Source organism: Pan paniscus, chromosome 23 (genome assembly GCF_029289425.2).
Source record: "Pan paniscus chromosome 23, NHGRI_mPanPan1-v2.0_pri, whole genome shotgun sequence".
In the NCBI taxonomy this organism is placed as follows: Eukaryota; Metazoa; Chordata; class Mammalia; order Primates; family Hominidae; genus Pan; species Pan paniscus.
The window spans coordinates 47,827,537-47,842,957 of record NC_085927.1 but is presented as its reverse complement, the minus strand read 5'-3'; the positions used below and the strand labels follow the sequence as shown (position 1 = coordinate 47,842,957).

The following is a 15,421-nucleotide window of genomic DNA, read 5'->3' as shown; positions in this document are numbered from 1 at the left end:
GGACCCACCGGGAGAGAGAGATGCCAGGCAGGCAGGCAGCGGGCGGGCAGCAGCGGGTGTTGGAGGCGACTGCAGGGCAGCCGGGACACGACGGCAGATGCTCGTCCCTCGTCCCTCTGTCCATCCAGGGCGGCTCCTCTCCGGGCGGTTCTGAGGCTGAGCGGGCGCTGTTAAAAAGCTTTTTATGTGTGTGTGTGTTAATCACATGATTGCCGTTCACCTGTATTTCGAACAAAGACAGCTCACTGTTTCAAGGCCCCGAACAAGAGTCTGGGCACAGGGAAGAGAAGGGAGGCGGGGGGAGGAGGGTTGGCAGCGCCGGGGGTGGCGTCGAGGAAAACTGGGGGGAGATTGTCCAAGGCCAGCAAGCGAGAGAAAGAGAAAACCCTTATCAAACTCCTAATTCACTGGGCTCCGAGGCCCCAGACACACTGGCCCAATTGTCTGGCTGGTTGTGTGTGTGAGCATGTGTGTGTGTGTGTGTGTGGTGTGTGTGTTCCAGTGTCCGCTCCCCCCACCCCCAACATGCCTCTGCCTCGTGTGACTACCTCATTGTGTCCCATTTCCCACCCCCTACACCCCTTTGGCCTTTCCCAAGCATGAGGCCTTGCCTCCCCGGACCCCTTGCAGCCCACTCCAGACAGGACCCCTTGGGGTGGGCTTGGGGCCTTGCCCTGATGTTGAGGAGCTCAGAACGTCACATGGTTGCCAATGCGGCCCCAGCTCCATTACATAACCCACATACACCCCACCTCGGCCTCAACACCCCGGCGGGGCTGCCCTCAGTTAAGAGAACAGCACTGCGACCTTTGGAGGAGAGGCCAAGGAAAGAGAGAGGAAAAGGTGTCAACGGAGGATGGGCAGGAAAGAAAAGGGGAGGGAGGGAGAGGTGGGCAGAGGAGGGAAGAGGCAGGGCAAGTCCCCCCCCCTTGTTGGGGTGGGGGAGTAGAGGACTTCGTGACAATCAGGACTAGGACTCCCCTACCCTCTCCCAAGATAGGGTGAGCCCAGTGTGGAAGGAGCTGGGTCCCAGGAGGTAGCAACCCAAAATGCCTCTAAGACCTACTGAGAGAGGGCCCCCAACCTGTCCCACCTTGGCCTCCTGGCAGCTTTAGTCTTGTGTTTCCACCTTGAACCAGACCAGAACGTGCGTGTGCTGGCTGTCTGCAGAGAAGGGACCAGGAGTCAAGCTGGGGCTCTGCACTTCTTAGAGGGATCCCTGAGCAGTCTCTCTTACTGTGCAGGATGGGGCAGAAAGGGCTGCCTGGGAAAAGGTAGGAGGCAGGGTGAGGAGCTGGGCATCAGTGCCTGGCACACACTAGGCACTCAACAGGATTTCGCAGACGAAGCAGTTCGGGCCAGCCACCCTCACGGGCCCACAGGACCCTCACCGCCTTCACGTCTCTCCCTAGTCCCCTGCCAAGTGCCCATCTTGCCACCTGAGGCAGACGTTAGGAGTCCTGGTTGGGCCCAATTTTCTTCCATCCAACAGGTTCTGACCCTCCAGCCTACATCTCTTCCTTCCTCGGCCTAACCTCCCCTCCACCTCCCAGACTAAGCCCAAGATAAGCCTCAGCAAGATGGGCCTGGGCAGTAGGGCAGGGAGCTGGGTGGGGGGGCCTGGGCTCCGGGTGGAGGAGCCCTGAGTGTTGGGGATGAAGGAAAGCCTGGAGGCTCCACCTTCTGCCCTTCCCTCCCTCCTCTCCCCTCCCCCCTCTCCCCCTCCTTCCTTCCCCAGCCCTCCGCAGCGGCTCAGTCGCTCAGTCAGTCTCGGGCTGTCCGGCCAGGGTGGTTGGTGGTAAGGATTCAGGCTCCGTCCTAACGAGGCCGTGGCCTGAGGCTCAGGGCCCCCCGCCCCTCCCTCCCAGCCCACCAGCGTCACCTCCCAGCCCCGAGCTGGACCGCACACCTTGGGACACGGTTTTCCACTTCCTAAGGACGAGCCCCAGACTGGAGGAGAGGTCCGAGGAGGTGAGTGCGCAGCCTGCTCCTCCCTGGCCCGCCCAGGCCTGGGACCCTGCTGTGAGGTGGAGAGAGGCGACACCCCGCCCTTGCCCCCCACCTGGCTCTCCTCTAAACCCCGTTGGGGCAGGCTGAGGGAAGAAGGAAAGGTGAGAGAAAAGGTGGGAAATTCCAGGGGCCGGGATTAGAGCAAAATAAAGGCTCCGTTTTTTTCTTCCTTATCATCAACAAACCTCCACCCAAAAAAGGAGGCTAAAAAAAAAGCCACCCACACCAAGAGACGGTTGGGACCAGGTGGTGGGAAGACGCAGAGGCGGGACGCACCCACCTAGAGTCTGGCATGTGCGTGGGCCCCAGGGGCCAGATGGGTTTAGCTGGAGCAGGAAGGGCCGCCACCTCGGGGCTGTGCCCACGTCCTGTCTCGGGCCGCCCTCGGGGCTGCGCGCGCGGCCGCTCCATCGCGCCCTCCTTCCATCCAGGTGGGCGTTGGACTCTTTGCGAGGACCCCGGCGGCTGGCCCGGGGGAGGCGGCCGAGGCGGCGGCGGCGGCGGCCGGGGGCGACATGGCGGAGGAGCAGGACCTATCGGAGGTGGAGCTGAGCCCCGTGGGCTCGGAGGAGCCCCGCTGCCTGTCCCCGGGGAGCGCGCCCTCGCTAGGGCCCGACGGCAGCGGCGGCGGATCAGGCCTGCGAGCCAGCCCGGGGCCAGGCGAGCTGGGCAAGGTCAAGAAGGAGCAGCAGGACGGCGAGGCGGACGATGACAAGTTCCCCGTGTGCATCCGCGAGGCCGTCAGCCAGGTGCTCAGCGGCTACGACTGGACGCTGGTGCCCATGCCCGTGCGCGTCAACGGCGCCAGCAAAAGCAAGCCGCACGTCAAGCGGCCCATGAACGCCTTCATGGTGTGGGCTCAGGCAGCGCGCAGGAAGCTCGCGGACCAGTACCCGCACCTGCACAACGCTGAGCTCAGCAAGACGCTGGGCAAGCTCTGGAGGTGAGCACCCGACCGCCCCCCGGGCTCGGGCCCTCTAGCTTCGGGTGGATTCAGGGTAGCCGAGGCGGCCCGGCCTCCTGCACCTCAGAGCGGGACTGTCTGGCAGTCCTCCTTGGATAGGGCTGGAAGACCAGGTGTGGGGGCCGCGCCCGCCCTTCCATCACAAGGACCCTGGAACTCGGAACTCCAGCGGCCTAGGCCGGGTCTCCCTACGGGGCGGCGGGCAGGAAGGCGCCCCCTCGTGGTTGGAATTTTGCGGGTGGCAGACCGTGGGGCCTGGGGCTTTGGAGGGAGGGAAGGAGGCCTTCACTAACTCCTGCCCACAGATACGCACACTATGCCACCAGCTGCTGTGGTCCGGAGGATACGAGGGAAACGCTTGGAAAGAACCAAAGGGTTGCCTGGAGATTCAGGGAAACTGAGGCAGTCAGATGGAGAACTCGGGAGGTTTAAAGAAAACAGGGAATTCAGATGAGAGTCTTTGGAAGAGTGAGGGATGAAGAACTGCGGGACAAATCTGCTGCTGCAGGATCTCATCCTATCCTAGGGCTCTTCCCTGGGACTTTCTGACGCCACCCTCCTTTGAGTTGGGGGCTTCCTCACCCTCCTAGGGAGAGGACACACAGTAAGGGGCTCCCCCTCCTGCCCTGCCCCAGAGTCACCAAGCTGATCTCTTTCCTCCCTCTCCCAGTTCGGCGCCATCTTCCCTGCCAGGGCCCCACCCCAACGTTGAGCAACCTCTTCCCCACTGCCCCAGAGCTGGAGCTGAGCACTCTGGCCAGAAGGAAACCTTGGCCCCCTTCCTGCCCAGGGGCCCTCAGCGTCCCAGGTTCCCTGGGACCAGCCCACACCTCTAGGAAAAACATCCCCCGCAGGGAGCAATTCTCCCACCCTCAACTCAGGTCTGGGGTTCAGCCAGGCCTCCTGGGGATGTGTGGAACAAGACAGTCCCCCACTCCCACCCGGGAGTGCCAGAGCAGCTCTGAAAGAGACCAGGGACTCCAGGAGATGTGAGCCGCTAGACTGGCCAAGAGACAGGCCCCGAAAGGCAAAGGAATCACAAAGGTCACATAGAAGTTGGTAGCAGAGCCAGGGCCAGAACCCAGGACTCCCATACTCTCTGTCCAGAGGACTTCCCCTGACCCTGGTGACAGTGGTGGATCACCTACACTTTGAGGAGTGGTCAGGAGGTTGGGGGGAAGCAAGAAGATGAGAACAAGAGTGAGGGGCATCTGGGTTCCAGAAAATTAGGGCTTTGTCAGAGGAGCCCGGCTCTCTTCCGCTGCCCTCCCCCTTGCCAGCCACAGTTGGGTAGAGATTGGGTCTAGAGGCTTAGAGTGGTAGAAGGTGCAGGAGGATCTCCAAGAGACCAAAAGATTCACATCCCGCCCCCTGGCCTGTTCTTGCCATGTGTTTGCTGAAGACCTGGTGCCCCTTCCCCTGCCCCTTCTCAGCCCTCAGTGCCCTGCTCACCCAGGGCAGGCCCAGGGCTCAGCGACCAGCCCGCTGTGTGGACCCAGACAGCCCAGTTCTGCCCAAGAGCAGAGGTCACAGCTAGCTCCTCCACCCAAGGTCCATCCAGATCTGGGTGGGGCTTGGCCCAGGCCAGTATCTTTAGTGCCAGGGGACAAAGAGCAAGTGAGAAACAGACAACCAGGAGAGACATACAGACAGGGCAGACTCTGGGGACCATGAGAAGACCACAGTACAAGCCCAACGAGAGTCAAAGCAAGGACGGACCTCATTTTCCCTCCATCTCCCATTGCCAAGGGTTTAAGATTGGCTCCTCCATTGTCCCTGTCCCCAGGTTCCCCCAGCCCAGAACCCTGGGCTTGGACTCCCTTCAGGAGGACTTATTCTTGGCCATCACTCAAGCTGTGTGCACAGGGGCCAGCCTGAGGTGTGGCAGTCAGGAAAACTGGCACTACTTGCTGAGGACCCAATCCCAATGGGAGGACAGGGCCAGAACCATGGCAAGGATCAAAGGCAATGCCAACAGAGGGTGGCTCCCTGGACCCTGGAGGGGGGTCCTGAGAGACATTTGGATTTGGGCTGGGCTGGCCAATTGCTCCAGGGGCTTCTCCTGAAACCTCCCCAAGCTGTGACTCCCGGGATGTCAAGAAGGGGGGTGGTTAGGTAGGCAGAGCTGGAAAACAGGTGTCTTAAAACCAAAAAGAGAAAGATACACACAGACTGTGTGGAGTGCCCCAAGGGAGTGTGGGATCAGACACACTGGAGCCCAGGTCCTAAGGGGCCGTGTGAGCCCCAACAGTCATTCTAACCTTTGATGCCCATCTGGGGAGGGGCTAGTAGAGGCTGATCACAGGGTGGTGCCTGTGGGTTGGCTGATCTGCCTGGAAAGAACCAGAGCCAAGAAACTGGAAAGGCGGACACAGGCAAGAGTCCCTCCTGTGTGGTGGGGGTCACCCAGCCTCTGTTCCCAGTGCCACAGGCCCCTTCCCCAAGTAGTCTTCTTATGCCCCTGGCCTAGCAGGACACATGTAGCAGCAATCAGTGCCCCACTGTGGGAGGTCCCCGGTTGGGGTTTCCAGTTTGGGTGAGGAATCAGCCTACCTCTTCTTGCCCCCATTCCAAACCTGGGAGACCAGGGAGAAAGAGGGCTGACAGGAAGGTGCAAATGAGGACTGGGTTTGGAGTTAGAGCTGGAGGCGACGTTGGGGGTTTGGGGCTGGTAATGTTGAGTGGGGACTGGTGCTGGAGATTGGGTTTACATGGTGGGCAGGCTGGGTTTGGGGTTGGGGTGGAGGTGGAATCAGCTGTCCGGCACAGCTGGTGGAGGAGGGAGCTGGGGTCGGGGATGGCAGTGGCCCCGGGCTTAGATTTCTGTCAGGGTTAGGCTAATGCTGGGAACTAGCTTAGGAGGTAGCAGTGGAATCCGATGTTGGGATCCTCTCTCTCTTCTGGCCCCTGTCACTTTCTTGCTGATGCTGGCTGCCAGCTGGGCAGGGGGCAAGGGAAGGATAGGTAAAAGAGTGAGCTCTGTGTCCCATGTCCCCAGCCATCCAGAAGCCCCTCTGCTGGGGTCCACTGCTGGCGGAGCAGCTCTCTCCTCTGTGGGTTCTCCCCAGTCACACCCTCAAGGCCTGCTCCACCCCCTCCCCTGGTCCCAGCCATCAGAGAGGAGGCCCACATCCCACTCCCTGACTCTAAAGGCCCTGCTCCAGCATCTTTGTCCTAAGTGTGTACACTGACTCTGACAGAGTCTCGGCTGGAGGGACCCTCTGAGAAAGCTGGGGCTAGGGCTGGGCTCAGGGCCGGGGTGGGGGGAGTAGACAGGGAGGCTAAGCCGCAGAGGAATGCTGCTGCCGGCTAGGAGGTGCCTGGCATGACCACCCCCGCCCAGCCTGGGGAGGGAGGGCTCGGCCTTCTGCTGACTGGGGGAAGAGGGCACTCACTGGGGTGTGAGGGGTGGGGCAGCTGAAGAGACAAGCCCTCTGGACTGACAGACAAGGCTGCTCCCACAAAGACTCATGGATTCTCAGTACCAAGGTCTGGGATTCTAGAATCTGGACTTTCCCCTCGACCCCCTCTGTAAGGTACCCCATCCTGCCCTCCGCACCCTGGGGCAGCCAAACCCTAAATGCCCTCCACCCTCCAACCCTGGCCTGAGGCTGGAGTCGGTGGCAAGGGCGCTGGCTTCAGGGCTTCTTCTCTCCATGTGTTGGTTTCAGGGACTGTTCCAGGGTCTGAGGAGAGGCTAGCTTCCTCTACTCTCTGCTATTTTCTGGACAAGGATATAGGATCCCCCACAGGAGGCAGTACCCCCCGCCCAGACCCATGGTAAAGAGGAGCCACATCTGCCCCCTCAGTCCCACCACACTGGAATTCACACAATCAGGACCCAGAGTTAAGAGACCAACCCTAGATCCTCCTGTCCAACCACCCCCACAAGCAGCCTTAGAAAAGCACCTCTTGGGGCCGGGCACGGTGGCTCATGCCTATAATCTCAGCACTTTGGGAGGCCAAGGCGGGTGGATCACCTGAGGTCAGGAGTTGGAGACCAGCCTGGCCAACATGGTGAAACCTCGTCTCTACTAAAAATACAAAAATTAGCCGGGCATGGTGGTGCGTGCCTGTAGTCCCAGCTACCCGGGAGGCTGAGGCAGGAGAATCGCTTGAACTCAGGAAGCCGAGATTGCAGTGAGCTGAGACCGCATCACGGCACTCCAGCCTGGGCGACAGAGTGAGACTCTGTCTCTAAATAAATAAAAAATTAAAAATAGAAAAGTACCTCTTGGGCTGGGCACAATGGCTCATGCCTGTAATCCCAGCACTTTGGAAGGCCAAGGCAGGCGGATCACCTAAGGTCAGGAGTTGGAGACCAGCCTGGTCAACATGGTGAAACCCCATCTCTACTAAAAATACAAAAATTAACCGGGCGTGGTGGCGCATGCTTGTAATCCCAGCTACTTGGGAGGCTGAGGCACAAGAATCACTTGAACCTGGGAGGCAGAGGTTGCAGTGAGCTGAGATCATACCACTGAGCTCCAGCGTGGGTGACGGAGTGAGATTCCCTCACAGAAAAAAAAAAAAAAAAAGAAAAGCACCTCTTTCTCAAGGTGCTCAGCCCGCTTCCCAGGCCCTGGTGCAAGGCATCTCACATCCATTATTCTGGCCAATCCCACACCCAAGTTAAGCCAATGTTATCATCCTTTTATAGGTGAAGAAACTCAGGCTCAGAGAAGTAATTTGCTCAAGGTCACACACACAGCTAGTAAGTAGCAGAGACTGAGTTCTCCCCCAGCCATGCTGCTTCTATTGCCCACCCTCAGTCCCAGGGAGCTCACCCCCAATGAAGTAGCCAATTCTACTTGCAGACAGCTTTGATGATGAGAAAGTTTTTCCTTTCCTTGAACTGGCATCTGCCCCTTGAAACCTCTACTCCTACTTCTAACTCCTCCTCAGGGGCTGCCAGGAGCAGCGGGCTGACCCCTCTCTCACCCTCCAGCCCATGAAAGATTTGGGGGCAGCCCTCTGAGGCTGTTATTCCTTGGGCCTCACATCTCTCAGTCCACAAATCATAGGGCACAGCCCCCACCCCGGGTCCTGTCCTCTGGGTGCCCCATCCCAGGGCCTCACATCTTCCAAGATGGACACTCAGAGGGAGGCCAACCTGGAGTGCTCTGGCATTCACGCCAGTCCCTCTGCTGTCCTCTCCGCCTCCCACCACACCCCAGGCTGCTGAACGAAAGTGACAAGCGCCCCTTCATCGAGGAGGCTGAGCGGCTCCGTATGCAGCACAAGAAAGACCACCCGGACTACAAGTACCAGCCCAGGCGGCGGAAGAACGGGAAGGCCGCCCAGGGCGAGGCGGAGTGCCCCGGTGGGGAGGCCGAGCAAGGTGGGACTGCCGCCATCCAGGCCCACTACAAGAGCGCCCACTTGGACCACCGGCACCCAGGAGAGGGCTCCCCCATGTCAGATGGGAACCCCGAGCACCCCTCAGGTGAGTGCTGATGACAGAGCTGAGGGTGGGGCAAGGCCAGTCAGTGGAGAGAGGAGATGGCTGGATGGCAATGAGACCCTGGACTCTAGGGAGAGTGTGCCAGGCTGTGCAGTTGCCCCAGCAGAGCTGCAGGGGCCCAGAGGGAGCTCCATGGGGGTTCCGGTGCCAGGGGAAGTGGCTGGGTGAGATGGCTCTGGCCGGGGCTGATCCTACTGGGCAAAGAGGGCCAGTTAAAGACTGTGGAGGCCGCCGGGTGTGGTGGCTCACGCCTGTAATCCCAGCACTTTGGGAGGCCGAGGAGGGCAGATCACGAGGTCAGGAGATCGAGACCATCCTGGCTAACACAGTGAAACCCCGTCTCTACTAAAAATACAAAAACATTAGCTGGGCGTGATGGCGAGCACCTGTAGTCCCAGCTACTCAGGAGGCTGAGGCAGGAGGATGGCGTGAACCCAGGAGGCGGAGCTTGCAGTGAGCCGGGATTGCGCCACTGCACTCCAGCCTGGGCGACAGAGCGAGACTCTGTCTCAAAGAAAAAGAAAAAAAAAAAAAGACTCTGTGGAGGTCATGGAGTGAGAGGTGGCTGGGGCAGTTACAAGGAAAGGGGGAGAAGACAGGATGGTTTTGAGAAATGGAAGAGCAAATGGAGGAGAGGAAATCACTGCCTCTTTCCCACCAGCCATTCTTTTTTTTTTTTTCTGGAGACAGAGTCTCACTCTGTCGCCCAGGCTAGGCTGCAGTGGCATGATCTCGGTGCACTGCAACCTCTTCCTCCCGGGTTCAAGCAATTCTCCTGTCTCAGCCTCCCAAGTAGCTGGGACTACAGGTGCACACCACCACGTCTGGCTCATTTTGTGTATTTTAGCAGAGACAGGGTTTCACTATATTGCCCAGGCCCAGTCTCAAACTCCTGAGCTCAGGCAATCTGCCCGCTTCGGCCTCCCAAATCCCACCAGCCATTCTGACAGAGGAGACATGGCATGTGATACCGTGTCTGGCCATGGATGGGCCAGACATAAGCTATCTTGTTTAATTTTCATTAATGATAATAACAGCTAACCTTAATTGAGCACCTACTCTGTTCCAGGCACTGTGCTAGGTGCTAGTTGCCTTATGTATACTAACTCAATCATTGCAAACAATGTGATGAGGTACCCAAACTGCCTGGGCTCAGATCTCAGCTGTGGCAAGTTACTCTCATTTTACTGATGAGAAACAGACAGGAACTTCCCCAGTTTGGCTCCAGGGCATCTGCTTGGCACCACAGCTGCCTTGCCTGTGTTCCTAATGTACAGAAAGTGACACACACAGGTCTGCCACATGGGAAGTGCTCAGTGAGCAGAGCTCTGCCTTCAGAGGACACGCTCTGAGTCCTACTTTGTGTCTAACACTGGAGTGGACACCAGGGGTACTAACCAGAGAAGCCTACAGTCCCTGGCCTCAGGGGCCCATAGTCTAGAGAGAGGAGCAGGGATGAAAATGAGTGAATTAAGTACAGGAAGAAACAAAGCTAGGCATGGTGGAATGTGCCTGCAGTCCCAGCTACACAGGAGGCTGAGGTGGGAGGATCACCTGAGCCCATGAGTTTGAGACCAGCATGGGCAATGTAGTAAGGCTCTGTCTTTTTTTTGTTTTTGTTTTTTTTTGAGATGGAGTCTTGCTCTGTTGCCCAGGCTGCAGTGCAGCAGTGCCATCTTGGTTCACTGCAACCTCTGCCTCCTGGGTTTAAGCGATTCCTGTGCCTCAGCCTCCTAAGTAGCTGGGATTACAGATGCACGCCACCACACCCAGCTAATTATTGTATTTTTAGTAGAGATGGTTTTTCACCATGTTGGCCAGGCTGGTCTCGAATTCCTGACCTCAGCCTCCCAAAGTGCTGGGATTACAGGCATGACCCAGCACGCCCAGCCTCCTATCTCTTACTATATATATAGTATATATATATATAGAAACAAGTGCACAAGAAGTCTGTGTGAGATCCAGAGGTGGCACGGCCGTCTATCCCATCCAGTCAGGTCTCCAAGAACACCCCACTGCCCACCAGACTCTTGTCAAGGAAGGCTTCCAGAAAGAGGCAATGCCTGGGCTGCTTGGTATAATCTCTGTTTTACTGATAAGGAAACTGGTTAAGAGAAGACTGGGGATTTGTCCAGACACAGAACCAGGATTCAAAAGCCTAGGCAGGTCTCTTGAAGTACAGAGCCCTTGGCCAATGCAGGACTTGGCGCTGCCTCTGGTCTGATGAAGGAGGCACAGGCCTGTCCTTGGGGAGCTCCTAGTCTCTTAAGACCATGGACATGTTCTGTCTCCATTGCGATGCCAGGCAGTCATCCCTCCCACACACGTGTACATACTCTTCACCTTCAAAGATTCAGGGACACACACACACACATCAGGAGACCCTGGACCACATACAGAGCAACCACCTCAGAATGAAACTGGACACAGACTTTTTCTCACCCTTCAAGGCCCCACCCCACTCAGACATCCTTCCCCGATGAGACCTTCCCCAAATCCCTGAGGCAGCGGGTAGACTCCTCCTCTGGTCTCCCAAGTCCTTGCATATTGTCACCACAGCACTTCCAACTCTGGGTGCATGTGGATCTATGGATCTATGACTAGACTATGAGCTTTTGGGAACAGGGATCCATTTTATTTACATTAGTATCCCCAGCACCTGGCACAGCACCTGGCGTTTTGTAATGCTCCCTAAGAGTTTGCTAAATTAATATGTGAATAGGAAAGTGAACAGACAAAGGAACAAGGACCAGTTTTCTAAGTGTCCTCCCATGGAGGAAGGCAGCTCAAAGAACAACAGGGCAACACAGGCCAGCGTATGACGGGGCTAAGGGCCTGCCAGTGGGCTGGGAAGCAGGGTGGGCTCAGGAGGAGGGAAGGGTTGGAAAGGACACAACACGAGGCCAGGACAGGGAGCAGGCCCAGGCAACCAGCAAAGGTGAAACAGAGCACTCAGGAGCCTGGGCGAGCGAGGCTCAGCAAGGAAGACAGTCGGCATGGGTGTGGAAGTGGGGCTGGCAGAGCGCAAAGGCCAGGCCAGACCACCTGGACAGCAGAGAAGCTGATGAGAGGAAGAACTTTCCACAGGAAAGGTTTTTTCAGAATGAGGCAGGCCTCCCCAGGACCCATCCCTAAGATTTGAGAATTTCATAAACAACTAGAGATCAATCTAAGACACCAGTATTTAAACAAATGCTGTGGGGCGCAGTGGCTCATGCTGGTAATCCCAGCACTTTGGGAGGCCGAGGCAGGTGGATGACCTGAGGTCAGGAGTTCAAGACAACCCTGGCCAACATGGTGAAACCCCGTCTCTACTAAAAATACACAAATTAGCTGGGCATTGTGGTGGGCACTTGCAATTCCAGCTACTCAGGAGGCTGAGGCAGGAGAATCATTTGAACCCAGGAGGCAGAGGTTGCAGTGAGCCGAGATGGCGCCACTGCACTCCAGTCTGGGCAACAAGAGTGAAACTCCGTCTCAAAAAAAAAAAAAAAAAAAAAAACCCTGACTCATGCTGCCAAAATGTGAACTTACAAGGTTTTCCCAGAGGCACCCGCTGCCTGAAGGTGAACCATGGAAGTTCACGTGCGCCCACCTGCCTCTAACCTGCTTCCCCCTTGCGCTCTCTCTCTCTGTCTCCCTTCTACCCAGGCCAGAGCCATGGCCCACCCACCCCTCCAACCACCCCGAAGACAGAGCTGCAGTCGGGCAAGGCAGACCTGAAGCGGGACGGGCGCTCCATGGGGGAGGGCGGGAAGCCTCACATCGACTTCGGCAACGTGGACATTGGTGAGATCAGCCACGAGGTAATGTCCAACATGGAGACCTTTGATGTGGCTGAGTTGGACCAGTACCTGCCGCCCAATGGGCACCCAGGCCACGTGGGCAGCTACTCAGCAGCCGGCTATGGGCTGGGCAGCGCCCTGGCCGTGGCCAGTGGACACTCCGCCTGGATCTCCAAGCCACCAGGCGTGGCTCTGCCCACGGTCTCACCACCTGGTGTGGATGCCAAAGCCCAGGTGAAGACAGAGACCGCGGGGCCCCAGGGGCCCCCACACTACACCGACCAGCCATCCACCTCACAGATCGCCTACACCTCCCTCAGCCTGCCCCACTATGGCTCAGCCTTCCCCTCCATCTCCCGCCCCCAGTTTGACTACTCTGACCATCAGCCCTCAGGACCCTATTACGGCCACTCGGGCCAGGCCTCTGGCCTCTACTCGGCCTTCTCCTATATGGGGCCCTCGCAGCGGCCCCTCTACACGGCCATCTCTGACCCCAGCCCCTCAGGGCCCCAGTCCCACAGCCCCACACACTGGGAGCAGCCAGTATATACGACGCTGTCCCGGCCCTAAAGGGGGCCCTGTCGCCACCACCCCCCGCCCAGCCCCTGCCCCCAGCCTGTGTGCCCTGTTCCTTGCCCACCTCAGGCCTGGTGGTGGCAGTGGAGGAGGCTGAGGAGGCTGAAGAGGCCGACAGGTCGGGGGGCTTTCTGTCTGGCTCACTGCCCTGATGACCCACCTGCCCCATCCAGGCTCCAGCAGCAAAGCCCCAGGAGAACAGGCTGGACAGAGGAGAAGGAGGTTGACTGTTGCACCCACACTGAAAGATGAGGGGCTGCACCTTCCCCCAGGAATGACCCTCTATCCCAGGACCTGAGAAGGGCCTGCTCACCCTCCTCGGGGAGGGGAAGCACCAGGGTTGGTGGCATCGGAGGCCTTACCACTCCTATGACTCCTGTTTTCTCTCTCACAGATAGTGAGGGTCTGACATGCCCATGCCACCTATGCCACAGTGCCTAAGGGCTAGGCCACCCAGAGACTGTGCCCGGAGCTGGCCGTGTCTCCCACTCAGGGGCTGAGAGTAGCTTTGAGGAGCCTCACTGGGGAGTGGGGGGTTCGAGGGACTTAGTGGAGTTCTCATCCCTTCAATGCCCCCTCCCTTTCCGAAGGCAGGAAGGAGTTGGCACAGAGGCCCCCTGATCCAATTCTGTGCCAATAACCTCATTCTTTGTCTGAGAAACAGCCCCCAGTCCTCCTCCACTACAACCTCCATGACCTTGAGACGCATCCCAGGAGGTGACGAGGCAGGGGCTCCAGGAAAGGAATCAGAGACAATTCACAGAGCCTCCCTCCCTGGGCTCCTTGCCAGCTCCCTCTTCCCTTACTAGGCTCTATGGCCCCTGCTCAGTCAGCCCCACTCCTGGGCTTCCCAGAGAGTGACAGCTGCTCAGGCCCTAACCCTTGGCTCCAGGAGACACAGGGCCCAGCACCCAGGTTGCTGTCAGCAGGCTGAAGACACTAGAATCCTGACCTGTACATTCTGCCCTTGCCTCTTACCCCTTGCCTCCCAGTGGTATTTGAATAAAGTATGTAGCTATATCTGCCCCTATTTTCCTGTTCTGCAGCCCCCCAGATCCACATGTAACTCATTACTGTCTCCTGTTATTTATCTCAGTAGTCCCCTCTCCTAGCCACTCTAGCCCCTATTAACTCTGCATTAAGCATTCCACATAATAAAATTAAAGGTTCCGGTTACCTGCTTGGTGAGCCTGACCTGGCCTGTCTCTTCATCTCTTATCCCTGTACTGGTGCTTCCTCAAATGCTTTCTGGAAGTAGCTAGGAGTAGAATGCAAAGGATAGATCATCAAAGGTCTCTCTCTCCCACCTCCCTCCCTCTTTCCCCACCCCCTTCCCCTCCCCCCTCCTCTCTCTTCCCCCCTCCTCTCTCCCCCCTCCCTTCTCTCCTCTCTTTCTCTCTCTCTCTCCCCCCTCCCCCTCTCCTTTCTTTCTCTCTCTCTCCCCCCTCCCACTCTCCTCTCTCTCTTTCTGTCTCTCTCCCTGCTAAGAAAGTGGGAACAATGGAGAGTGTTAGGACAGCTGGCATCCCAGTGGGGTCCATCTGAGCTCAGGGACTGAAGCCTCAGATGGGAACTTCTCCCCAGCCCGGCTGTGCCCCACACTGCAGGGGGGCCACTCACTCTTAACTGGCTCAGCTAGAACTCACTGCCTTGCAAGCAGCCCCTCTGCTCACCCAGCACTCAGCAGAGGGGAGTTTGCAAAGAATTCAAGAGACAGGTATCTGAAGAGGAGGAGGTGGGCTGAGGGTGACACCGTGCTGCCTGCAGTCAGAGGCCTGTCCTTCAGGATGTGTGGATAGGCCCTGTGTTGCTGCATCCCCCCACTTGCCACCTCCCCCAGCACACACACAGCAGCCCACGCCAGGATCTAGCCAAGCCTTCACAGCAGGTGCCCCTGTCCAAGTCTAGACCAAGGATGTCAGACAGTCTACTCCTTAAGCGCCTACTCCCTAAGAGCTCTTTCCTCAGCAGAAGTCCAAACTGCACCCAGAGGCCAGGACCACTCCACCTCACAAGCACACAACTCCAAGGACTCTTTGCCATCTTGCTCCACTGATGAACAACTCCGATGGTTGGAAGTTCTTCCTCATACCCAGCTCATAACAGCTTATATCCAGCTGCCATTTACTAAGTGCTCCACCAAGGGTTTTATGTCATTCAGGCCAGTGAAGGGGTAGGTCCGATCGTTATCTCAATTTTCCAGATGGGGAAACTGAAGTTTCCGAGGTTGATGCTAAGAAGTGCTGGTGCCAGAATCTGAACCCAGCTCTGACTCCAAGGCTTGCATTTTTAACCATCATCCCCTCCACCTGCCTGTGGTTTGCAGCCCCTACTTCTGCTTTGTATCTGGAGCAATGCATCTTCCACTGCTCCAGACTGGGCATCCTCAGCTTCCTTCCTTCCATCTCTGGTCTCCAGCCCCTAGTCAGGACCAGGGGAGAGGCAGGGCACCAAGAAGTAGCCCAGTCCCCAGGGTGGCCAAAATCCCTCCATCTAGGACCTGCATCATGGAAGCTCTTCAAGCAACCTCCCCAAAACTGCTGGTTCCCGTGAAGCTGGATGGTAACCGAAACCCCGATCTTTTAGACAATATCCATTGCAAAGTCATATCCAAATTGTATG

The 15,421-nt window shown here is 57.7% G+C and overlaps 2 protein-coding genes across 8 annotated transcripts in view; one reads left to right on the top strand and one right to left on the bottom strand.

Moving 5' to 3' along the window:
- POLR2F (RNA polymerase II, I and III subunit F) overlaps window positions 1-15,421 on the bottom strand; it is an 87,936-nt gene that overhangs the window by 57,168 nt on the left and 15,347 nt on the right. For 2 of the 7 annotated variants that reach the window (XR_010111791.1, XR_010111789.1), the window contains exons 5-7: window positions 13,977-14,057; window positions 1,094-1,264; window positions 9-178 (exon numbers count right to left, since the gene is read on the bottom strand). The exons of 1 other annotated variant lie outside the window; for it this stretch is intronic. Coding sequence is in view for 2 of the 6 variants with exons in the window: in XM_063603288.1 (XP_063459358.1) it covers window positions 14,015-14,057 (43 nt within the window). In the remaining 4 variants the exon portion in view is untranslated. Of the gene's footprint in view, window positions 1-8; window positions 1,265-13,976; window positions 14,058-15,421 lie in introns of all 7 variants that reach the window. 4 more of the 7 variants (XM_063603288.1, XM_034948668.3, XR_004668553.3 and 1 more) reach the window with 3 other exon arrangements.
- SOX10 (SRY-box transcription factor 10) lies at window positions 1,754-13,975 on the top strand. The gene is made up of 4 exons (XM_014343299.4): window positions 1,754-1,971; window positions 2,442-2,953; window positions 8,152-8,420; window positions 12,090-13,975. The coding sequence occupies exons 2-4, from the start codon at window positions 2,526-2,528 to the stop codon at window positions 12,791-12,793; spliced, it is 1,401 nt and encodes a 466-aa protein (XP_014198785.2). The 5' UTR covers window positions 1,754-1,971; window positions 2,442-2,525; the 3' UTR covers window positions 12,794-13,975.

Coding starts and splice junctions, on each gene's coding strand:
- SOX10 (XM_014343299.4), top strand. CDS start 2,526: ATGGCGGAGGAGCAGGACCTATCGGAGGTGGAGCTGAGCCCCGTGGGC. Junction 2,954..8,151: donor ACGCTGGGCAAGCTCTGGAG/GTGAGCACCCGA, acceptor ACCACACCCCAG/GCTGCTGAACGAAAGTGACA. Junction 8,421..12,089: donor GAACCCCGAGCACCCCTCAG/GTGAGTGCTGAT, acceptor CCTTCTACCCAG/GCCAGAGCCATGGCCCACCC.